General features: G+C 42.9%; 1 protein-coding gene across 1 annotated transcript; it reads left to right on the top strand.

The window, feature by feature from the left end:
* The first annotated feature begins 5,346 nt into the window (after nucleotides 1-5,346).
* Nucleotides 5,347-19,826, top strand: LOC129838257 (N-acylneuraminate cytidylyltransferase-like). Its single transcript, XM_055905076.1, has 8 exons — nucleotides 5,347-5,873; nucleotides 8,375-8,517; nucleotides 9,423-9,578; nucleotides 12,156-12,286; nucleotides 12,667-12,761; nucleotides 13,859-14,030; nucleotides 15,507-15,672; nucleotides 17,618-19,826. The coding sequence occupies exons 1-8, from the start codon at nucleotides 5,653-5,655 to the stop codon at nucleotides 17,830-17,832; spliced, it is 1,299 nt and encodes a 432-aa protein (XP_055761051.1). The 5' UTR covers nucleotides 5,347-5,652; the 3' UTR covers nucleotides 17,833-19,826.
* Nucleotides 19,827-25,002: the final 5,176 nt, after the last annotated feature.

The raw sequence follows: 25,002 nt of genomic DNA on the forward strand, positions 1-25,002 counted from the left end.
TCAATGGATGTATAAATATGAAGATTGGCGTTTAATCGGTAGTGAGAGGAAGCCCACTGGTGGACAGTGGGAGAAGATGGAACGAGGTGGATTTTGGCCTACATTCTGAAAAACGTCTCATCGATTAAACATTTTCTCAATACAGTTTTATGTTCCCAAAACTAGAATCGGTTACGAACAGAGTGGACTAAGTTTTGTAGACTTTAGACTTTGCCAAAGTGTTTAAAAATCGCGTTGTTTAGAAGAAGTGCAAAGTCGAATTGAGTTATTGCGCACATGCATTTCACAGAGTAGGCGTTCCCTAATGGAAATATGCAGATGTATGCTAGAACGGGCCAATAGGATCTCGCTAGCTCGTGCTTGGCTCTGCCCACCTCCTTGCCTGTTCTGCCCACTATGACTAATCTGTTCCCATTGGAAACGACAGGCTGTGGTCTATCTTAGTTTAGTTATGAAGAATCTTTGCTGGTACTGTAGGTAGCTAACTACTTGCTACTAAAGTTAACAGTGCAAATTTCAAGAAATGGCACTAACTCAACTGAAAAATAATTTTCTAAAACCAAGTAAACAATATATAATCTACCTCTGTGTCCTGTAGTTTGAAAAAACACATTTGAATTGAATAATATGCGCTATCACTATTCACAATCTATCCAACAATGTCACCAACACACCAAGCCTCTAAGTGAAAAATGCATAGTACTAGGTTCATTCTCTAATCTTTTGATTGGATGGACAACATGTGAGCTCATACTGCAAAAGCTTTGATTGGTTGGAGGACATCCTCTGGAAGTTGTCATAATTACCATGTAGATCTATGGAAGGGGTGAGGAGCATGAGCCTACTAGATTTTGTATTGAAGTCAATGTAGCCAGAGGAGGATGCAAAATAACTGTCTCCTGGCTACACCGTGGTGCTATCCTAGTGGGTTCTGTACTAATGTAGTCTAATCTACTAATGTAGACATTCATTGCAAAACAGTGCATTTTAATCAGCTATTTGGTGACATTTAAATACATTTAAGTACAGTTTTATCTAAAAATGCTAACTTTTTGGGGGATTTTTATTATTTATCTGAAATTCACTGAGTAGGATGGTCCTCCCCTTCCTCATCTGATAATCATCCACTTCTTATGAAGGGGAATATCAACTCAGAGTTTTTAGTTGTGATGGTTGTTTAGCAACTAAACCGATGTGTGTGCAATTATGGGGCAGGCAAATTTAGATTGTTGACAACATGTAAACTATATTTAGTCTTGAATATTTATTGAAAACATAAATACATTTGCAAAACGAGGACTTGTCTCAAATACATTGTTACAGCTGTTGGTTGGTTAGCTAGCTAGCGAATTTGAGCCATATTAGCATAATTTTCTTTTCTTTTGGGAAAAAAAAATATTATTGCATTACCTTTAAAAACAGCTCATATATATTTGTGTACATCATGTTATACACATAAGACCGGCATAAAACACAGCATTTGAATATTACATTTAAATTAGTTAAAAAGTACATATTGTTAAAAACAATAGAAACAACCATGAATAAAATTACTTTTTCTTGTAAAACATCCAATCTGTAAAAGCCATTTAAAATGTGTACAAATGATTTAACAAAAGTAAAACATTTTTAAGACATGAAAATATGTTAAAAAGTAACTTTGTTAAAAAGCTGTCTTCTTTGTACAGGAACGGGGTGAGTCCTTATCAAACTCGCCTCCCCCTGCTCTTCCGAATCAATAACCATCCTGTCGTTCAGGGCCCAGAGGAGATCCCTCCCCTAGGGACATCGCCCTAGGCGCCGCAGCGCTGTCAGGCCGTAGGGGCTAATTAGACCACAAATAGAACAATGAGACAGATATTTCACCGGATGTATAAACATTTGATCCCAATATAGTTTTCTGTTCCCAAAACGAATATATGTTCTGAACAGAGTGGACTAAGTTTTATAGATTTTACCCTTTGCCAAAGTTTTACAACATTGCGTTGTTTAGAAGGAGTGCATGGGCGAATGTAGTTATTGCACATCTCTCAGAGTAGAGGTTCTCTAAAGGAAATATGCAAATGTATACTAGAATGCGCCAATAGGCTCTCGCTAGCTCGTGCTTGACTCAGCCCCCCTTCTTACCTGTTTTGCCCACTATGACTCATTTGTTCCCATTGGAAAGGACAGGCTGTGGTCTATCTTGGGTTAGTTATACAAATCTTTGATAAGACTCCGATAACCACTTCCACCGAACCAGCAATGCTGCCAGCTTAAAAGTTAAGTGGAATCCCATGTGTTATGGTTTTAGTATGAACAATTTCACAGAAAGGAATGGAGAGGCGTGCCTAATAAAATTCCACGTGGATTTGTTTGTCGGATTTCGAGACTTGACACATGTAAAAGATAAAATTCCTCCCAAATTAAATGGTTAACTGTTATTTAGGATTGTATCTTGTAAAACGACAGGGGGAATTTGTTAATTAGAATTTCATGCTCGTTTTATTATTTCAAATTGGAACATGAATTGACTCATTCAAGTAAGGAGTGTGTCCCAAAATTGATGGGTTTATAGAGCCCCACATTGGGGCGGCAGGTAGCCTAGTGGTTAGAGCGTTGGGCCAGTAACCGAAAAGTTGCTAGATTGAATCCCTGAGCTGACAAGGTAAACATCTGTAGTTCTGCCCCTGAAGAAGGCTGTCATTGTAAATAAGAATTTGTTCTTAACTGACTTGCCTAGTTAAATAGAATTCATACACTCATAAAACCTAGCGGTCAAACAGGGATATTTTTCTCATAGAGAATTGTTTTAACACTTAAAATAAGGGTTGTGTTTCGTGTAGGCTTACCATGGCATGCAGTTTTGATAACCATGTAAACCTCTCTCGGTCAAGGTGACTTTGATCAATATATTTGTCTCTCTTTACTCTCAGATTCAAAAATGCTATTTAGCATCAAAGTAGACAGACATCATGCAAGACTACAAATCCCTGCAGGCTCCTGCACGTCGTCTCTAGCTGACACCTTTGCTAACTTGTATTGTGTCAATTTAAAACTTGCACAAGACAGTTCACAGCAGGACTGTCACCAGAGTTTCATCAAATTCGTGGCTGAGGGGTTTGTGGGTCCGAGAAAAAACTAGCCGTTTCTAAAATCCTTTCCTGCAATTCTACATGACTGGAGACATATTACAATAATATTTCTTTATACCACATCGAAATGACAAGCTACTCTGACATTTACAGACTGAGATCAACAAAACGAACGGCCCGTGTTTTAAATGCAACCAATAGCATAGGCCAATGAAAATAGTGGATAGACAGATTTTACACCTACAATATGAGAAGGAAATTATAGTCCACCATCTTTCCAGTTTATTGACAGCCACAACTCAACAATCAGCTGTTTTATATTTGCCAAGGGAGATGCCCAATTGCAGGATTCCTGACTGTAGACTCGGCCTATGCGCTCATAATGTGACAAACAAAACACAATCTAAAGCAATTAAGCGTTTGATCCTCTGTGGCTAAATTATGCTGGTGTATTATTTGCAATTATTTAATTGATTTATAGAGGAGTAATTATTTAATTTGGCAAATTTATTTCAATTTATCGGCAGCACTTCCAGCATCCCTTCCTGCAGCGCTATGTTTCTTCCAAGGCCAAATAAATTAATCAACACTTCTTATTATTCAGTCAATCGATTGTGGTCTGTAACCCCATGTGAGGTTATTGTGTAGTTAGACCTACTGTTAAAATAATATTTAAAATAATAATCTATCAACAAGTAGCCTACAATTACGAGAATCAATTCAGTAAATCAATGAAGCCAAAAGTGGTTTCAGCTATATTGTTATTGAAACGATGTCAGCCGTATGAGCGTTTAAAACAATAAAAACATATGTCAATTGACTTGAATAGCCTGTGGTAAAAGTGTACAAATGTGTATTCGCATCAGTAGCCAAAGTGACTGAAATGCATCAGAAAAGTCTTGGAAAGTTCAGGAAAACATCAGGGAAGCGTATCAGGAAGGTTATAGGCCTACTGTGTGTGTAGAGAACATCCGGGAAGCGTATCAGGTAAAAATACTAATTAATCATTAAGTGATCTAACGAGACATAGCACCGCACCAGCACCCCTGATTATAACGATTGGATGACTTTGGAAGCTTCACCTAATCAAAGCTCTATGAACTAAGTGGTACAATTTACTTTACACCATTGCAGCAGCAGAGCAAAATATTTGGGACTGACCCAAAATTATTCTGGACTAAAGCCCAGAAAGCCAGGTCCTGGTGATGTCCATGGTTCACATAATTGTCAATTTAAAGATATTTAGCCAATTTATTCATCACTACATTTAGCTAACATTAGATAGTTAATCGATTCGGCAGTCTCGTCCAGATCATCATGGCATTTGTAGTTCTTTATGATAGCCACATTACCAGCTAGCATTAGCATTTCTGGGAGGTAAATACAGGCGAATATATTGATCAAAGTCACCTTGTCCTATCGAGATTCACACGGCTATCAAAATGTCACTCCAGGGTAAGCCTACATGAAACACAGCCCTTATTTTAAGTGTTTCTAAAATCCGCTATGGGAAAGATGAATGGGGGGGAAAACGATTGGAACCGTTTCCTTGTTTCGCCGCTAGGTTTTATGGGTATTATGACTCATACTGTGGTACTCTATTGATACCCTAATCACTCTCTGGGAGTTTAGTCAGCAACACGTGACAGTGGAGCCCTCAGAGAGTTTGTAGGGGTGAGGGCATGGTTTGGGATTCCACGGCACTTCAAAGGCATGTCAACAAGGCAGCATGGTGCATCATCCAGAAACATACATCTCTTTTCCATAAAATATATGTTCGAATTTTCGAACCAGTTTTCATTGGGAAGGCAGATTAAGCGTTGTTTTTATTTTTATAAAAAAGCAATGACTTTTGCATGTGAAAACACATAATCCGACTCATTCCCCCACGTGCTTTATTTAGCCTAGGCTACGTCACTCTGGGTTTGAGCGAATTTTGTCGCGTTCATATACTAATCGGAACAAGGAAACTCTGACATTTACGACTTGCTATCTGTAGTTATACACCTGTCACTTTCAACCGTTTTGCAAGTCGAACATTTCAGAGTTTCCTAGTTCCGACGGATACATGAACACAGCATTTGAACCTGGCTCACGCCCGGGAGGCAGCCTGGTTCCAAAATGAATGCAATCACTTTTTTACCCAAAATAAACTCCCCCGACCTGGGAAACCCGGGTCAGATGATCGAATCCCCCCATTGAAGCGCGATCATCGTTTTCTTGACATTGAATAAGAATAAATTCAGTAATAAATTCAGTAAATAGTTCAACTGAAATTGTTACTATGGCAACAAAAGGAAGCGTTATTGAAATTACCTCAGAGTAAAGCTAGCAGGTCTACGCCTCTCTTTTTTTACTGTGTACATGTAACATTTGTAGGATTTCCTTCACACAGTGTAAGCCGTAGTAGGTCATGTTAACTAAGTACGTAGCTAGCTAGTTACAGTGAGTTAGAACGCAAGAAGGTGCTAGATCCTCCAGAAGACTGCTATCCATCGCTACCGCTATTAGCTACATTGAGACTACCGCCACGTCTTGACAAGACTCTTGTCTGCCCACCCGGCTACTGATCCTTTCAATGGCTGCTGCAAAAAAACGTACTCTATCGGGCATCGAAGATGTGGGAGACAGAAAAGCAAAGGTTATTAAAGACAGCGGTGAGAAGAGACACATCGCAGCCCTGATCCTCGCGAGGGGAGGCAGTAAGGGGATCCCTCTGAAGAATATCAAAGTTCTCGCCGGTGTCCCGCTCATTGGATGGGTTCTGAGAGCTGCAGTGGACTCCAAACAGTTTGACAGGTAACGTTAATTCAGTTACATTGTTGGTCAAATGTATTTCTAATCTAGCTACGGTATATGGACTTGCTCTGACGCCTTTGTTAATAGTAACGTTAGTTAGCTGCACCAAATGCATGTTATTATTGTTTATTAGTGATAGTCAATGCTGCCTATGATGCATCTGTCATAACCGAGGGAGAAAGTACAGTAAGACTTGCCAATGTCAATACACTTTTTGGTGTTTTGTGTAACAGATGTCTCTCTTTCCATTCACCACTGTTTGGAGGTTGGAAATATGTTGCGAGTGGATGAACGTGCGCAGGTAGCCTTGTAAAGGAGCCATTTGATTATGATTGTTTGACAATCAGATGAAAACACCATGACTGGTTGTGTTTATGCCACAATAAAAGGTAATACATTTTAAAAGTCAAAGGACAAATCTTTATGACTAGGCCCACAGAGATGCTATTGAATTAATAGGGATTCTAGATAGAATTATATGATTAGGACCCACGGCCGGTGTGCCAAAACTCTCCCCTGTCAGAATCCCCCACCCTTCTAATTTCCTTACTTTTGTGGCTAGAGTCAAATACTTTATGTGGGACACATCAGAGTCAAATACTTTCTATAGAATAAACTTCACGTCAGGATAGACAACTGAAATTAATAATGAATGTATGTGTGTGTGTTATATTAAACATAGAGGGAGTAAAATGTTGGCAAGCAATAAACATTCCAGAACTACTATGGCTGAATTATTATCCTTACACTTTCAAAAATACTAGTCGAATAAGACATGGGAGAGATGACGATTTTTGGCAAATAGATTTATTTATAGACTAATACAAAATAAACTGCAGACAAAAATGCTTTCTGCTACTAAGATCAGTGAAATGTAGGCTAAACTGACAACGGAGTGAAGAGCAGAAATCTCAACTAGCAAGTAAGTCGCAGCAGTGAAGAACGCGCAGGGGGGAGAAATCTGTCTGGGGGGAGATTTTCGGCACAACACCGACACACCTAGAGCGGTAAATTTGACAAGGGCGGCATTTCCCGAGCTAAACTGACCAAGACGCATATCCAACAAAACATAACACCTCACATTATTCTACCCCAAAACAATGATACTTGGCTATTTCATCCCTATTAATTGAACTTTTCACTTTCTGAAAAGAGTATATGTTTAAACTCCGGCAGCTTTTAGGGAAGCAATTATGTTGTTGAGTTAAGCAACGGATGAGTAGCCAGCAGTTAAAGCTTACATGTTTCTACTTCGTCGAGGCTCTGTCTGGGTGGAAAGGTATCTTTTGAAACTGCCATGCTTAGATTCATAAGGATGTCTAATATTTAATGATTTGCAAACAGTAACCGTTTAGTTGCAAACGAGACACTTGTAACGGGAGCCTGTAACAGGGATCGGACCAACACGCAGAGTAGCCAGTGCTCAACATGTTTAATAACACGATAAACAGTGAACACGATACAAATAACAAATGTGGTAAACCGATACAGCCCTATCTGGTGCAGCGAAAACACAAAGACAGGAAACAACCACCCACAAACCCCAACACAAAATAAGCCACCTATATATGATTCCCAATCAGAGACAACACAAAACACCTGCCTCTGATTGAGAACCATATTAGGCCAAACATAGAAACAGACAAACTAGACACACAACATAGAATGCCCACCCAGCTCACGTCCTGACCAACACTAAAACAAGCAAAACATACAAGAACTATGGTCAGAACGTGACAACACTCTGGTTTGATATAGGAGAAATATGGTAAGAATACCTATTCCTCTGTCCATTCTTCCCTGAAACTTCTATTTGCATTTTCACCTTTCTTTTGAAACTTTTTCAGTGACATTTTGTCTTGATTGCAAGCTGTTTTACCCCAATCAACGCACAAAGGAAAATAACAAAATAATTTAATAGAGACATTTGAGATTTTATCAGTGTAATCAGATTGAAACTATTAGGATATGTTATTGACATTATATAGCCTAGTAACCAGATGTGTTAAAATCTGTTTAATTTGTAGTTTAATCATGAATGGGACCTCTATTATGTTCTGTTCTACTGACTATTAGCTGAGAAAAAAACTGTCCTTTGGCCAAACCTATTGCCAACCCCTGCATTACACTATTCTAGTTTAGGGGGAAAGGAGGGGGGTGGCAATTTTTTTGTCTTGCCTAGGGCAGCAGAACGTCCAGAGCCGGTCCTGTTAGGCCCATACATTGTTTTAGTACACACATGTTCACACATACGAGGTTCCAAACTGGGAAGAAATCACATCTACTTTAACTCCTGGTCATAACTATACATTATTAACTGTTTGTTGTATAAATATGTATACCCATGTCAGAATCTTATTGAGAGAGTTTGTCTGAAAGTTAGTGTACAGTCTCTGAATGAACCCCCTGGTTTGGGCTTGGCCACACAAGACTGGATTGCACTGATGTAGTCTACATGTCATAAAGCCTGATGAATCAACTTCTCCCCTTCTTTTTCCCAGTGTGTGGGTATCAACTGACCATGATGACATTGAGAAGGTAGCCAAGGCATGGGGAGCTCAGGTTCACCGCAGGAGCCCAGAGGTGTCCAAAGACTCCTCCAGCTCTCTCGACACCATCCAGGAATTTGTCCGATTAAACCCAGGTAGGGGGTGAATGTCAAGTTTATTTCCTTGATTCCTCATGTCCTCTCTCCTTGACTCCTTCTCAAAATGCATTAGAGGAGGAGATCTGAGTGGAGGAGCCTCAAATCTTCTGCTCCAATGTGCTTTGAGAAGGAGCCAAGGAGGGAGGCATGAGGAATCAAGCTAGTTTGGGTAAGGTTCTGGAACGGCATGTATCAAGCATCTCAGAATAGGAATACTGATCTGGGATCAGGTCCCCCCTGTCCATGTAGTCTTCTTTGTTGTGATCTATGAGCTAAATCAGCACTCCAACTCCGAGACACTTGAAACATACGACCTTCAGGGCCGCAGATCCTGCTGCTGTTTTTCCTCCCTGCTTTTTAATCAGAACCTGAGAACACCCGTCTGGGAAACCAGGTGTGTGGTCTGACTCACCACTCTCCAGCCAATCAGTGACAGTTATTGTGCCCCCTGCACAGTTGTGCACCCCTGATCTTGCTCACATGATCACATGATAATGCTCACATGCTGTTTTCTTTTAATTCAATTTCTAATACCATAACCCTAATCCCAACCCTAGGAAAGTGTTGCATATCAATCAATCACATTTCTTTATAAAGCCCCTTTTTACGTCAGCAGAAGTCACAAAGGGCTTATCCAGAAACCCAGCCTAAAACCCATAAGAGTAAGCAATGCAGATGTAGAAGCATGTCTGGTATTAAGAGTTTCAGGTGGTAGATTGTTGATAGCGTGAGAGCGGCTATAGACAACCCATGAATAGGGGGCTATCCAAATGAAGTGGGACCTACTCCATAGATACAGATGTCAACAGTAACCATGTAGATTTATTCATATGTCATATCATATGTGGCTACCTGATTAAATAATGGATAAATCAAATATCTGTTGTGTTGTCCTCCTCCAGAGGTGGATGTGATCTGTCACATCCAGGCCACGTCTCCCTGCCTGCACCCCTTCCACCTGAAGGAGGCCCTGGAGATGATCACCAAGCAGGGCTTCACGTCCGTCTTCTCCGTGGTCCGACAACACCACTTCCGCTGGCAGGAGGTGAAGAAAGGAGGTACGGGACAGACGTGTGTTATGTTTAGGACCTTACACTTATTATCAGTTAACTGGAGAGGTTCCAACTTAATGTACAGGTCTGTCAGGAGTCAGTCCCTTCACTTGTCCTTTATACCGCTGCACAAGTTTCCTAAGCATGACTAAGCAGACACAGATACAAGGAATGAGTATCAGGGTGGGAGAGTGAGGGAGGCTATTATCTTGTATCTAGTTCCTCTTCTGCTTGACTCACACCCTGTGAACAAACCATAAGCACATCGCAACTTAATAACACAAAACAACAATTCTCACAGTTTACAGAACATGCCAACCTTGAGAAAGAACACAGTGTGTACAGCATATAACATTTTCCACTACACTGTGCCTGAGGAAAAACTGTCCCTCACTTTATCAGTAGGGTCAGGAGTTTGTCCTGACCATGTGACCAGAGCCAGGAAAAACTCTAGTGCCCTAGATATTTAGTGTTTGAAAACAGCTACACATCATATCTTGATGTAAGACGCTAATTAATGCTCAATGATAAATGTGTTTATGAGAGCATCTGCTAAATGACTAACTAATGCTCAATGATAAATGTGTTTATAAGAGCATCTGCTAAATGACTAACTAATGCTCAATGATAAATGTGTTTATAAGAGCATCTGCTAAATGACTAACTAATGCTCAATGATAAATGTGTTTATAAGAGCATCTGCTAAATGACTAACTAATGCTCAATGATAAAGGTGTTTATAAGAGCATCTGCTAAATGACTAACATGTACAGTTGAAGTCAGAAGTTTACATACACTTAGGTTGGAGTCATTAAAACTTGTTTTTCATCCACTCCACAAATTTCTTGTTAACAAACTATAGTTTTGATAAGTCGGTTAGGACATCTACTTTGTGCATGACACAAGTAATTTTTCCAACAATTGTTTACAGACAGATAATTTCACTTATAATTCACACTATCACAATTCCAGTGGGTCAGAAGTTTACATACACTAAGATGACTGTGCCTTTAAACAGCTTGGAACACAGAAAATGATGACATGGCTTTAGAAGCTTCTGATAGGCTAATTTACATCATTTGAGTCAATTGGAGGTGTACCTGTGGATGTATTTCAAAGCCTACCTTCAAACTTAGTGCCTCTTTGCTTGACATCATGGGAAAATCTAAAGAAATCAGCCATGACCTCACAAAAGAAATTGTAGACCTTCACAAGTCTGGTTCATCCTTGGGAGCAATTTCCAAATGCCTGAAAGTACCACGTTCATCTGTGCAAACAATAGTACACAAATTTAAACACCATGGCACCACGCAGCCGTCATACTGCTCAGGATGGAGACGCGTTCTGTCTCCTAGAGATTAATGTACTATGGTGCGAAAAGTACAAATCAATCCCAAAACAACAGCAAAGGACCTTGTGAAGATGCTGGAGGAAACAGGTACAAAGGTATCTATTTTCAGTTAAACGAGTCCTATATTGACATAACCTGAAAGGCCGCTCAGCAAGGAAGAGGCCACTGCTCCAAAACCGCCATAAAAAAGCCAGACTATGGTTTGCAACTGCACATGGGGACAAAGCTCGTATTTTTTGGAGAAATGTCCTCTGGTCTGATGAAACAAAAATAGAACTGTTTGGCCATAATGACCATCGTTATGTTTGGAGGAAAAAGGGGGAGGTTTGCAAGCCAAAGAACACCATCCCAACCGTGAAGCACCGGGGTGGCAGCATCATGTTGTGGGGGTGCTTTGCTGCAGGAGGGACTGGTGCACTTCACAAAATAGATGGCATCATGAGGTAGGAAAATTATGTGGATATATTGAAGCAACATCTCAAGACATGAGTCAGGAAGTTAAAGCTTGGTCGTAAATGGGTCTTCCAAATGGACAAAGACCCCAAGCATACTTCCAAAGTTGTGGCAAAATGGCTTAAGGACAACAAAGTCAAGGTATTGGAGTGGCCATCACAAAGCCCTGATCTCAATCCCATAGACAATTTGTGGGCAGAACTGAAAAAGCTTGTGCGAGCAAGGAGGCCTACAAACCTGACTCAGTTACACCAGCTCTGTCAGGAGGAATGGGCCAAAATTCACCCAACTTATTGTGGGAAGCTTCTGGAAGGCTACCCGAAACGTTTGACCCAAGTTAAACAATTTAAAGGCAATGCTGCCAGATACTAATTGAGTGTATGTAAACTTCTGACCCACTGGGAATGTGATGAAAGAAATGAAAGCTGAAATAAATAATTATCTCTACTATTGTTCTGTCATTTCACATTCTTAAAATAAAGTGATGATCCTAACTGACTTAAGACAGGGAATTTTTACTTGGATTAAATATCAGGAATTGTGAAAAACTGTTTGTAAATGTATTTGGCTAAGGTGTATGTAAACTTCCGACTTCAACTGTAAATATAGTACCTTTTACAAGCACATTACATGGAAGTAACCTCATCCACCACTAATCACTGTATCACAATAGAGAGATGAGGGGTGTTTAGACAAATTAGTTTTTCTCCTGACCAGGAAGTAGTCTGGTTTCTAGTTATAACCTATAACATTGACTATGTGTTCTCTCTCCTGTTCAGGTAGTGTAGCCACCCAGTCTCTGAACTTAGACCCTTCTAACAGGCCCCGGAGACAGGACTGGGATGGAGAGCTGTGTGAGAACGGATCTTTCTACATTTATACCAGAGCGACGATAGAGAGAGGCCTGCAGGTAACTGGCACTATACCCCATCAGGGACCTTTTACAAAGCGTCTCAGGATAGGAGTGCTGGTCTAGGATCAGTTTTCCCTTTTCAATCATTATGAATACGTCTATATGGACAGGGAGAACCTGATCCTAGATCAGCTGCCCTACTCTGAGATGCTTTATGAATACAGGCCCTGATGTGTATGTCTGTTGCTGGTGGTGAACCCTATTCCCCTCAGGGGATCAATAACGTTTATTCATTCAGTGGACGTGAGCCTGACTAGAAACAACATACACACTGAGAGATGGACTGATCTGTGATACTACTAGATATTCTATTGTTAATTGTTAACTGGTGTTTTGAATGCTAATAGAAATGCCCTTTGTGTTGTTGTCTTTCTCAGGGGGGGAGGTGGGCTTACTATGAGATGCTGCCAGAGTACAGTGTGGATATTGATGTGGATATCGACTGGCCCGTGGCAGAACAGAGAGTACTGAGGTAGTCTGAAATCTCTGACTTAGAATTTCAAGTTCACTCTCTGTTCAAGTCATTCACTCCGAACCACCTCTGTCTCTCTCTGTCTCCTCTGTCTCCCTCTCTCTCTCTGTCTCCTCTCTGTCTCCTCTCTGTCTCTCTCTCTCTGAAAGTGTTTATTTGAATGCACTTTAAATATCATTACATTTTGTGGTAAAGCAACACTCCTCTGTAACACAGAGGAGTGGTTGTCCAAATGTATTTCCCTGTGTGTGTTGTTCCTGTCCAGGTTTGGTTACTTTGGTCTGGACAAGCCTGAGGTGTATTTCCCTGTGTGTGTTGTTCCTCTCCAGGTTTGGTTACTTTGGCCTGGACAAGCCTGAGGTGTATTTCCCTGTGTGTGTTGTTTCTCTCCAGGTTTGGTTACTTTGGTCTGGACAAGCCTGAGGTGTATTTCCCTGTGTGCGTTGTTCCTGTTCAGGTTTGGTTACTTTGGTCTGGACAAGCCTGAGGTGTATTTCCCTGTGTGTGTTGTTCCTCTCCAGGTTTGGTTACTTTGGTCTGGACAAGCCTGAGGTGTATTTCCCTGTGTGCGTTGTTCCTGTTCAGGTTTGGTTACTTTGGTCTGGACAAGCCTGAGGTGTATTTCCCTGTGTGTGTTGTTTCTCTCCAGGTTTGGTTACTTTGGTCTGGACAAGCCTGAGGTGTATTTCCCTGTGTGCGTTGTTCCTGTTCATGTTTGGTTACTTTGGTCTGGACAAGCCTGAGGTGTATTTTCCTGTGTGTGTTGTTCCTCTCCAGGTTTGGTTACTTTGGTCTGGACAAGCCTGAGGTGTATTTCCCTGTGTGTGTTGTTCCTCTCCAGGTTTGGTTACTTTGGCCTGGACAAGCCTGAGGTGTATTTCCCTGTGTGTGTTGTTCCTCTCCAGGTTTGGTTACTTTGGTCTGGACAAGCCTGAGATGTATTTCCCTGTGTGTGTTGTTCCTCTCCAGGTTTGGTTACTTTGGCCTGGACAAGCCTGAGGTGTATTTCCCTGTGTGTGTTGTTCCTCTCCAGGTTTGGTTACTTTGGCCTGGACAAGCCTGAGGTGTATTTCCCTGTGTGTGTTGTTTCTCTCCAGGTTTGGTTACTTTGGTCTGGACAAGCCTGAGGTGGTGCGTCTGCTGCTGTGTAACGTCTCCGGCTGTCTGACTGACGGCCGCGTCCTCATCTCTGTCTCTGGAGAGGAGATGGTCTCAGTCAACACCAGAGATACTATGGGTATCCGCATGCTGCAGAGAGAGGGGGTGGAGGTACAGATACTGTACATATAGAACCTATAGAACACACACACACTGACACACACTGCAGAGAGAGGGAGTAGAGATACAAAGATAATGTGATGAATACTGGTGATTCATTCATTGTGTTTTTCAAAGATCAAACAGTGACAGACAGGTGTTACTTTATTTTTTACAACGAATGCTACCACAAATTAATGTATTGTCTATGTTGTAATGTCTATGTTGTATTGTCTATGTTGTAATGTCTATGTTGTAATGTCTATGTTGTAATGTCTATGTTGTAATGTCTATGTTGTAATATGAATTTCCAGGTGAACAAAAAGGAGAGCAGTCATTTGTAAAGTCAATCAAAGTCAATCAAAAATCTGGTTTATTACAAGTTGCAACAGGGAGACAGACACCTCCAGTCCATAAGCAGAGAAAATGTATCTTGGGAGACAGACCCTTTATATCCTAATCAGACAGCACCAAATGTTCTGTAAACACCAGCCTCTTGGAGACAGACCTTTTATATCCTAATCAGACAACACCAAATGTTCTGTAAACACCAGCCTCTTGGAGACAGACCCTTTATATCCTAATCAGACAACACCAAATGTTCTGTAAACACCAGCCTCTTGGAGACAGACCCTTTATATCCTAATCAGACAACACCAAATGTTCTGTAAACACCAGCCTCTTGGAGACAGACCCTTTATATCCTAATCAGACAACACCAAATGTTCTGTAAACACCAGCCTCTTGGAGACAGACCCTTTATATCCTAATCAGACAACACCAAATGTTCTGTAAACACCAGCCTCTTGGAGACAGACCTTTTATATCCTAATCAGACAACACCAAATGTTCTGTAAACACCCGCCCAGAGGCTTGTAGGAAGACAAAACAAAAGGCAGTGACTTGTCCAGCTGCTACAGAATCAACTGAGTTCACACAATGTCAGTACAATACAACAGTGAATAATCAGTGTCCTCAGACCTGGTACCTCCAGTCTGGTGTCAATCACTATCAACAGATAAGAGAATAATCTGTAGCATTCACTATCAAGTCTAGTGACCATCAATCTGCACCTTGAATGTCACAAACAGAACACTGGGAATGATTTGTATTACAGAACTCTAAATACTGTATGTTAAACATTGTGTTAATCACTCTGACCTGAATATGAACTGATATTTCCTCATTACACTCAGTCTGTACAATACATAGAACAGAGCTTCCATACAAAACAGAGCTTCCATACAAAACAGAGCTTTCATACAAAACAGAGCTTCCATACAAAACAGAGCTTCCATACTAAACAGAGCTTCCATACAAAACAGAGCTTTCATACAAAACAGAGCTTCCATACAAAACAGAGCTTCCATACTAAACAGAGCTTACATACAAAAGAGAGCTTCTATAAAAAAAGAGAGCGTCCATACAAAACAAAGCTCACATAGAAAACACAGAGCATAAACATTTGTTTTATTCTGTCTCCTCCAGGTGATCCTGATCTCGTCCAGTGAGGACCTTCTGACCAAGGCCCTGGCTGACAATCTGTCCCAGAGGACAGGCTGCGAGGTCAGACAGCTGGGCAAGGACATCCAGTGTGAAGTCAAAGCCATGATGGACGACAAGGATCTGGACTGGAAGGAGGTCGCCTATATGGGTAAACTCACTGTTCTTTTAATTCAACAATTTACTACTACTACTACTACTACTACTACTACTACTACTACTACTACTACTACTACTACTACTACTACTACTACTACTACTACTACTACTGCTGCTGCTGCTACTACTGCTGCTACTACTGCTACAAATGCTACAACCGCTACTACTACAAATAGTACTACTATTACTAATTCATTTTAGTTTTATAGTACAGTTTGTAATATAGTGGAATCTCAAGGTTCTTAACATTCTATTTTGAGTAATACTTGTGCGTTCATGTCAATCAAAGCGTGTTAAGGTATTTATGTAATGGTAGTCCTCCTCCTCTTCAACCGAAAAGGAGGAGTAGTGATTCGACCAAGGCGCAGCGGGTTGTGAATACATAATTTTAATTAACAAGACGGAAAAAACACAAAACGAAATACACTTGAATGATTAACAAAATAACAAAACGGAATAGACAGACCTGGACATGGAACTTACATAAAACACGAAGAACGCACGAACAGGGAAAATAGACTACACAAAATGACGATGTACAAAAACAAACCGAACAGTCCCGTATGGTGCGACAAACACTGACACAGGAGACAACCACCCACAACAAACACAGTGAAACAACCTACCTAAATATGACTCTCAATTAGAGGAACGCCAAACACCTGCCTCTAATTAAGAGCCATACCAGGCAACCCTTAAACCAACATAGAAACAGAAAACATAGAATGCCCACCCAAACTCACGTCCTGACCAACTAACACATACAACAAACTAACAGAAATAGGTCAGGAACGTGACAATTTATTTTGGAGCCCTTCTGAGATGTAAATCAAATCAAATGTTATTTTGTCACATGCGTCGAATACAACAGGTATAACCTTACAGTGAAATTATGACATACAAGCCCTTAACCAACTATGCAGTTATAATAAATACAAATAAGAATAAGAAATAAAAGTAACAAATAATTAAAGAACAGCAGTAAAATAACAATAGCGAGGCTATATACAGGGGGTACCGGTACAGAGTCAATGTGCGTGGGAACAGGTTAGTCGAGGTAATATGTACATGTAGGTAGAGTTATTAAAGTGACTATGCATAGATAATATCAGAGAGTAGCAGCAGTGTAAAAGAGAGGGAGGGGGGGGGGGGGGCAATGCAAATAGTCTGGGTAGCAATTTGATTAGATGTTCAGGAGTCTTATGGCTTGGGGGTAGAAGCTGTTTAGTATCCTCTTGGATCTAGACTGTGCGCTCCATGCAAATAGTCTGGCTAGCAATTTGATAAGATGTTCAGCAGTCTTATGGCTTGGGGTAGAAGCTGTTTAGAAGCTTCTTGGACCTAGACTTGGCGCTCCGGTACCACTTGCCGTGCGGTAGCAGAGAGAACAGTCTATGACTTGGGTAACTGGAGTCATTGACAATTTTTTGGCCTTTCCTCTTTCCTCTAGTATATAGGTCCTGGATGGCAGGAAGCTTGGTCCCATTTATGTACTGGGCCATACGCACTACCCTCTGTAGTACCCTACGTTCAGATGCCGAGCAGTTGCCATACCAGGCGGTGATGCAACTGGTCACGATGCTCTCGATGGTGCAGCTGTAGAACTTTTTGAGAATCTGGGGACCCATGCTAAATCTTTTCAGTCTGCTGAGGGGGAAAAGGTGTTGTCGTGCCCTCTTCACGACTGTCTTGGTGTGTTTGGACCATGATAGTTAGTTGGTGATGTGGACACCAATGAACTTTAAACTCTCGACCCGCTCCACTACAGCCCCGTCGATGTTAATGGGGGCCTGTTTGGCCGCCTTTTCCTGTAGTCCACGATCAGCTCATGCTTAGAATACTTCCATAACCACCTTATGGACACTTAAAAAGATTTAAAATTAAATTAAAACGAATCTCACACCTCCATTTCATCCCTCCATCTCTCCCTTCTACAGGTAATGATGCACCAGATGTTGACTATCTGAACCTGGCTGGGCTGAGTGCAGTACCCCGGGACGCCCCAGTGGTGGCGATCAACGCTGCTAAATACTCCTGCCGCTGTGCTGCAGGCCTGGGGGCTGTGAGGGAGTTTTCTGAACACATCCTGCTGCTCAAGAAGAAGGCCAAGTCTCAGATGGAACAGGACCGCATCCACAGAAATACATTCTAAATGCTAGAATGTGTTCTAAAGTCACAGAGCTCCATTCTAAACTCTAGAATGTGTTCTAAAGTCACAGAGATCCATTCTAAACTCTAGAATGTGTTCTAAAGTCACAGAGATCCATTCTAAACTCTAGAATGTGTTCTAAAGTCACAAAGATCCATTCTAAACTCTAGAATGTGTTCTAAAGTCACAGAGATCCATTCTAAACTCTAGAATGTGTTCTAAAGTCACAAAGATCCATTCTAAACTCTAGAATGTGTTCTAAAGTCACAAAGATCCATTCTAAACTCTAGAATGTGTTCTAAAGTCAGAGAACCATTCTAAACTCTAGAATGTGTTCTAAAGCAGGCATGGGCAAACGTTTTGGCTTGAGGGCCAAACAGATTTTTGGGGGGATTGATTTGTTTGTCGAAATCCTTTTCTTAAAATCAGTTATTTTAAAATATATAGGTCCATTATAATTTCTATCTAGTTTTTGACATTCATGACCTGGAGTGTTTTCTTACACAGAATAATAATTTCCTGCCAAGAAACATTCTCATTCTAAACTTCACATGTAAACTGGAAGAGTTGCATTCTCAATTGCATACTCCTCGCATCCACTCTCCTTCTCTTCCCTCTGATCTTCTCCAATGGTTTTTGAGAAGGAGACAAGGAGAGAGGACTTGAGGAATATGCAATTGAGAACATCCCCTTGTCATTCATTGTCATGTAAAAAAAGGAGTTGACAAGAAAGCAGTAACAGACTGACACTCAGGATATTGCATTCTAATCTGCATTCTATCAATCAGACAAACACTCTGCCTAATGTTCTGTCCAGGCATGAGTTCAAAGTGACAATAAATCTTATTATCATCTCTCTACTTTCTCTGTGGTTCTAGAAAGAAGTATATTTACTCACTTTCATGCACTTGCCTCAGGCTGAAATGGTTTTTACAGGTTGTCAGGTCAGTGTAGTTTGGGTTTTATATCACTACACGTTGTGCTGACAAATACAGTATGTACTTTTTAAATTGTCTTTGTTTTAATTAAATGAAGTATTGTCACGTTCCTGACCTATTTATGTTAGTTTTTGTGTGTTAGTTGGTCAGGACGTGAGGTTGGGTGGGCATTCTATGTTATCTGTTTCTATGTTGGTTTTGGTTTGCCTGGTATGGCTCTTGATTAGAGGCAGGTGGTTTGCGTTTGCCTCTAATTAAGAGTCATATTTAGGTAGGGCATTCTCACTGTTTGTTTGTGGGTGATTGTCTCCTATGTCTGTATGTACGTTCGTACCACATGGGACTGTAGCGTTTGTTTGTTTCGTTTCGATGTCGTCCGTTTCCTGTACGTAAGTTTATGTTTAGTTATGTAAGTTTATGTTCAGGTTTCGTTCAACGTCGTTTTCTTGTTTTGTAGTTTGAAAGTGTTTTGTTTCGTTTCGTGTTGCCATCATATTGTATAATAAAGATGGCTTATTTCCCAAAGCCTGCGTTTTGGTCTTCAGATCCCTCTCTCCTCACCTCATCCGAGGATGAGGAGAGCGTCACTCATTACAGAATCACCCACCAACACGCTAAGACCAAGCGGCAAGGGAAAACGAAACGGAGTAGGGGACAGGAGAGAAAGGAGCAATGGACATGGGACGATGTTTTGGATGGAAAGGGTGTCTACACATGGGAGGAGATCCTAGCTGGTAGAGATCGCCTCCCATGGGAACAGCTGGAGGCACTGAGGAGAGCGGAGGCTACCGGAGAGAGGAACCGGAGCTATGAGGGAACGCGTCTGGCACGGAAGCCAAAAAAGCCCGTAAGTAATTCCCAAAAATTTCTTGGGGGGGGGCTAGGAGATAGTGGGCCAAGGGCAGGTAGGAGACCTGCGCCCACTTCCCAGGCTTACCGTGGAGAGCGGGAGTACGGGCAGGCGCCGTGTTACGCAGTAGAGCGCACGGTGTCTCCTGTACGAGTGCATAGCCCAGTGCGGGTTATTCCACCTCCCCGCACTGGGAGGGCTAGATTGGGTATTGAGCCAGGTGTCATGAGGCCGGCTCAACGCGTCTGGTCTCCAGTGCGTCTCCTCGGGCCGGCATACATGGCACCGGCCTTACGCATGGTTTCTCCGGTTCGCCTACATAGGCCGGTGCGGGTTATTCCACCTCCCCGCACTGGTCGGGCAACCGGGAGCATTCAACCAGGTAAGGTCGGGCAGGCTCAATGCTCAAGAGAGCCAGTACGCCTCCACGGTCCGGTATTTCCGGCACCACCTCCCCGCCCCAGCCTAGTACCTACAGTGTATACACTACGCACTAGGCTACCAGTGCGTATCCTGAGCCCTGTTCCTCCTCCACGCACTCTCCCTGTAGTGCGTGTATCTAGCCCGGTGCCTCCAGTTCCGGGCCCACGCACTAAGCTACCTGTGCGTCTCCAGAGCCCTGAACCCACTGTATCTTCTCCCCCTACTAATCCTGATGTGCTTGTCCTCAGCCCGGTGTCAACAGTGCCGGTACCACGCATCAGGGATAGAGTAGGCTTTGAGAATACAGTGTGCCCTGTCCCTGCTCCCCGCACTAGTAGGAAGGTGCTTGTCATTAGCACGGTGCCTCCAGTTCTGGCACCACGCACCAGGTCTACAGTGCGCCATATCCGGCCAGAGCCATCCGTCTCCCCAGCGCCATCTGAGCCATCCGTCTCCCCAGCGCCATCTGAGCCATCCGTCTCCCCAGCGCCATCTGAGCCATCCGTCTCCCCAGCGCCATCTGAGCCATCCGTCTCCCCAGCGCCGTCTGAGCCATCCGTCTGCCAGGAGCCTGCAAAGCCGCCCGTCTGCCATGAGCCTGCAAAGCCGCCCGTCTGCCATGAGCCTACAGAGCCGTCAGCCAGACAGGAGCCGCTAGAGCCATCAGCCAGACAGGAGCCGCTAGAGCCGTCAGCCAGACAGGATCTGCCAGAGCCGCCAACCAGACAGGATCTGCCAGAGCCGCCAACCAGACAGGATCTGCCAGAGCCGCCAACCAGACAGGATCTGCCAGAGCCGCCAACCAGACAGGATCTGCCAGAGCCGCCAGCGAGCCATGAGCAGCCAGAGCCGTCAGAGCGCCATGAGCAGCCAGAGCCGTCAGAGCGCCATGAGCAGCCAGAGCCGTCAGAGCGCCATGAGCAGCCAGAGCCGTCAGAGCGCCATGAGCAGCCAGAGCCGTCAGAGCGCCATGAGCGTCGAGAGCCGTCAGCCTGCCATGAGCGTCGAGAGCCGTCAGCCTGCCATGAGCGTCGAGAGCCGTCAGCCTGCCATGAGCGTCGAGAGCCGTCAGCCTGCCATGAGCGTCGAGAGCCGTCAGCCTGCCATGAGCGTCGAGAGCCGTCAGCCTGCCATGAGCGTCGAGAGCCGTCAGCCTGCCATGAGCGTCGAGAGCCGTCAGCCAGCCATGAGCATCGAGATTCGTCAGTCAGCCATGAGCTGTCCTTCAGCCTGAAAAGGCTGGATACCCAGAACTGCCCATCAGTCCAGAGCTGTCTCTCTGTCCGGAGCTGCCTTTCAGTCCGGAGTTGCCCCTCTATCCTAATCTCCCTCTCTATCTTCATCTATCTCTATATTCTTATCTATCCCTCTTTCTTGATTTATCTCTCTGTCCCGGTGTTGTCCCTATTAGATATGTTGTTAAGGGAATTTTGTGGGGGTCAAAAGAGGGTGGACATTCTTGGAGGGAGGAAGTTAGGATGGATTATGGTGGGGTGGGAACCGCGCCCCGAGCCTGAACCACCACCGTGGTTAGATGCCCACCCAGACCCTCCCCTAGACTTTGTGCTGGTGCGTCCGGAGTTCGCACCTTGTGGGGGGGGTACTGTCACGTTCCTGACCTATTTATGTTAGTTTTTGTGTGTTAGTTGGTCAGGACGTGAGGTTGGGTGGGCATTCTATGTTATCTGTTTCTATGTTGGTTTTGGTTTGCCTGGTATGGCTCTTGATTAGAGGCAGGTGGTTTGCGTTTGCCTCTAATTAAGAGTCATATTTAGGTAGGGCATTCTCACTGTTTGTTTGTGGGTGATTGTCTCCTATGTCTGTATGTACGTTCGTACCACATGGGACTGTAGCGTTTGTTTGTTTCGTTTCGATGTCGTCCGTTTCCTGTACGTAAGTTTATGTTTAGTTATGTAAGTTTATGTTCAGGTTTCGTTCAACGTCGTTTTCTTGTTTTGTAGTTTGAAAGTGTTTTGTTTCGTTTCGTGTTGCCATCATATTGTATAATAAAGATGGCTTATTTCCCAAAGCCTGCGTTTTGGTCTTCAGATCCCTCTCTCCTCACCTCATCCGAGGATGAGGAGAGCGTCACTCATTACAAGTATATACACTGAGGGTACAAAACATTATGAACACCTGCTCTCTCTGACATACCGTCGTGGCCAAAAGTTCTGAGAATGACACAAATATACATTTTCACAAAGTTTGCTGCTTCAGTGTCTTTGGAAATTTTTGTCAGATATTACTATGGAATACTGAAGTATAATTACAAGCATTTCATAAGTGTCAAAGGCTTTTATTGACAATTACATGAAGCTGATGCAAAGAGTCAATATTTGCAGTGTTGGCCCTTCTTTTTCAAGACCTCTGCAATCCGCCCTGGCATGCTGTCAATTAACTTCTGGGCCACATCCTGACTGATGGCAGCCCATTCTTGCATATTCAATGCTTGGAGTTTGTCAGAATTTGTGGGTTTTTGTTTGTCCACCCACCTCTTGAGGATTGACCACAAGTTCTCAATGGGATTAAGGTCTGGGGAGTTTCCTAGCCATGGACCCAAAATATCAATGTTTTGTTCCCCAAGCCACTTAGTTATCACTTTTGCCTTATGGCAAGGTGCTCCATCATGCTGGAAAAGGCATTGTTCGTCAACAAACTGTTCCTGGATGGTTGGGAGAAGTTGCTCTCGGAGGATGTGTTGGTACCATTCTTTATTCATTTATTCAATCACTCTCTTGGCTGAGAAGCAACCACACACATGAATGGTCTCAGGATGCTTTACTGTTGGCATGACACAGGACTGATGGTAGCGCTCACCTTGTCTTTTCCGGACAAGCTTTTTTCCGGATGCCCCAAACAATCGGAAAGGGGATTCATCAGAGAAAATGACTTTACCCCAGTCCTCAGCAGTCCAATCCCTGTACCGTTTGCAGAATATCAGTCTGTCCCTGATGTATTTCCTGGAGAGAAGTGGCTTCTTTGCTCCCCTTCTTGACACCAGGCCATCCTCCAAAAGTATTCTCCTTACTGTGCGTGCAGATGCACTCACACCTGCCTGCTGCCATTCCTGAGCAAGCTCTGTACTGGTGGTGCCCCGATCCCGCAGCTGAATCAACTTTAGGAGACGGTCCTGGCGCTTGCTGGACTTTCTTGGGCACCCTGAAGCCTTCTTCACAACAATTGAACCGCTCTCCTTGAAGTTCTTGATGATCAGATAAATGGTTGATTTAGGTGCAATCTTACTGGCAGCAATATCCTTGCCTGTGAAGCTCTTTTTGTGTAAAGAAATGATGACGTCACGTGTTTCTTTCCATGTTACCATGGTTGACAGGAAGAACAATGATTCCAACACCACCCTCCTTTTGAAGCTTCCAGTCTGTTATTCAAACTCAATCAGCATGACACAGTGATCTCCAGCCTTGTCCTCTTCAACACTCACACCTGTGTTAAAGAGGGAAGCACTGACATGTCAGCTGGTACTTTTGTGGCAGGGATGAAAAGCAGTGGAAATGTTTTTGGGGGATTCAGTTCATTTGCATGGCAAAGAGGGACTTTGCAATTAATTGCAATTCGTCTGATCAATCTTCATAACATTCTGGAGTATATGCAAATTGACATCATACAAACTGAGGCAGCAGACTTTGTGAAAATGTATATTTGTGTCATTCTCAAAACTTTTGGCCACGACTGTAGACTGACCAGCTGAAAGCTATGGTCCCTTATTGATGTCACTTGTTAAATCCATCAGTGTAGATGAAGGGAAGGAAACAGGTTTAAAAGTTTTTAAGCCTTGAGACATGGATTGTGTGTGTGTGTGCCTTTCAGAGGGTGAATGGGTAAGATCAAAATGTAAGTGCCCTTGAACAGGCTCTGGTAGTAGCTGCCAGAAGTACCGGTTGGTACTAAGAACTGCAACGCTGCTGGGTTTTTCACACTCAACCGTTTCCTGTGTGGAACAAGAATGGTCCATGAACACAACTGTGGGAAGCATTGGAGTCAAAATGGGCCAGCATCCCTGTAGAACGCCTTTGACTCCTTGTAGAGTCCATGTCCTGACGAATTGATGGTAGGGGGGGTAACATCTCTATATTATGAAGGTGTTATTAATGTTTTATATACTCAGTGTATATGTGTATATATATGAGGCCTTTAATCAGATTTTGATTGTTTTTTAATGTATGTTCTTTATATGTCTTAGAATGTAGTAGGACATTGGTTTCAGTTGCTTTGACATTCTTGTTGGTTTATTGTACTGTATTTTCCTGCAGTTTGTTTGTTAGATGTTATATGATGTTCTCATAAATTAAAAGAAAACTAGATAAATATATTGTGTCATGGAGTCATTATCTAATGGGACAGTTGACATATACCTTTTCACCACCAGAGGGTAGCCTAACGTCTCAGTTGAAGGAAACCCACTGGACAGCCTAACATCTCAGTTGAAGGAAACCCATTGGACAGCCTAACACCTCAGTTGAAGGAAACCCACTGGACAGCCTAACGTCTCAGTTGAAGGAAACCCATTGGACAGCCGAACGTCTCAGTTGAAGGAAACCCACTGGACAGCCTAACGTCTCAGTTGAAGGAAACCCATTGGACAGCCTAACACCTCAGTTGAAGGAAACCCATTGGACAGCCTAACGTCTCAGTTGAAGGAAACCCATTGGACAGCCTAACACCTCAGTTGAAGGAAACCCACTGGACAGCCTAACGTCTCAGTTGAAGGAAACCCATTGGACAGCCTAACACCTCAGTTGAAGGAAACCCATTGGACAGCCTAATGCCTCAGTTGAAGGAAACCCACTGGACAGCCTAACTTCTCAGTTGAAGGAAACCTATTGGACAGCCTAACGTCTCAGTTGAAGGAAACCCATTGGACAGCCTAACGTCTCAGTTGAAGGAAACCCACTGGACAGCCTAACGTCTCAGTTGAAGGAAACCCATTGGACAGCCTAACGTCTC

The sequence above is a fragment of the Salvelinus fontinalis genome, chromosome 39 (assembly GCF_029448725.1).
Source record: "Salvelinus fontinalis isolate EN_2023a chromosome 39, ASM2944872v1, whole genome shotgun sequence".
In the NCBI taxonomy this organism is placed as follows: Eukaryota; Metazoa; Chordata; class Actinopteri; order Salmoniformes; family Salmonidae; genus Salvelinus; species Salvelinus fontinalis.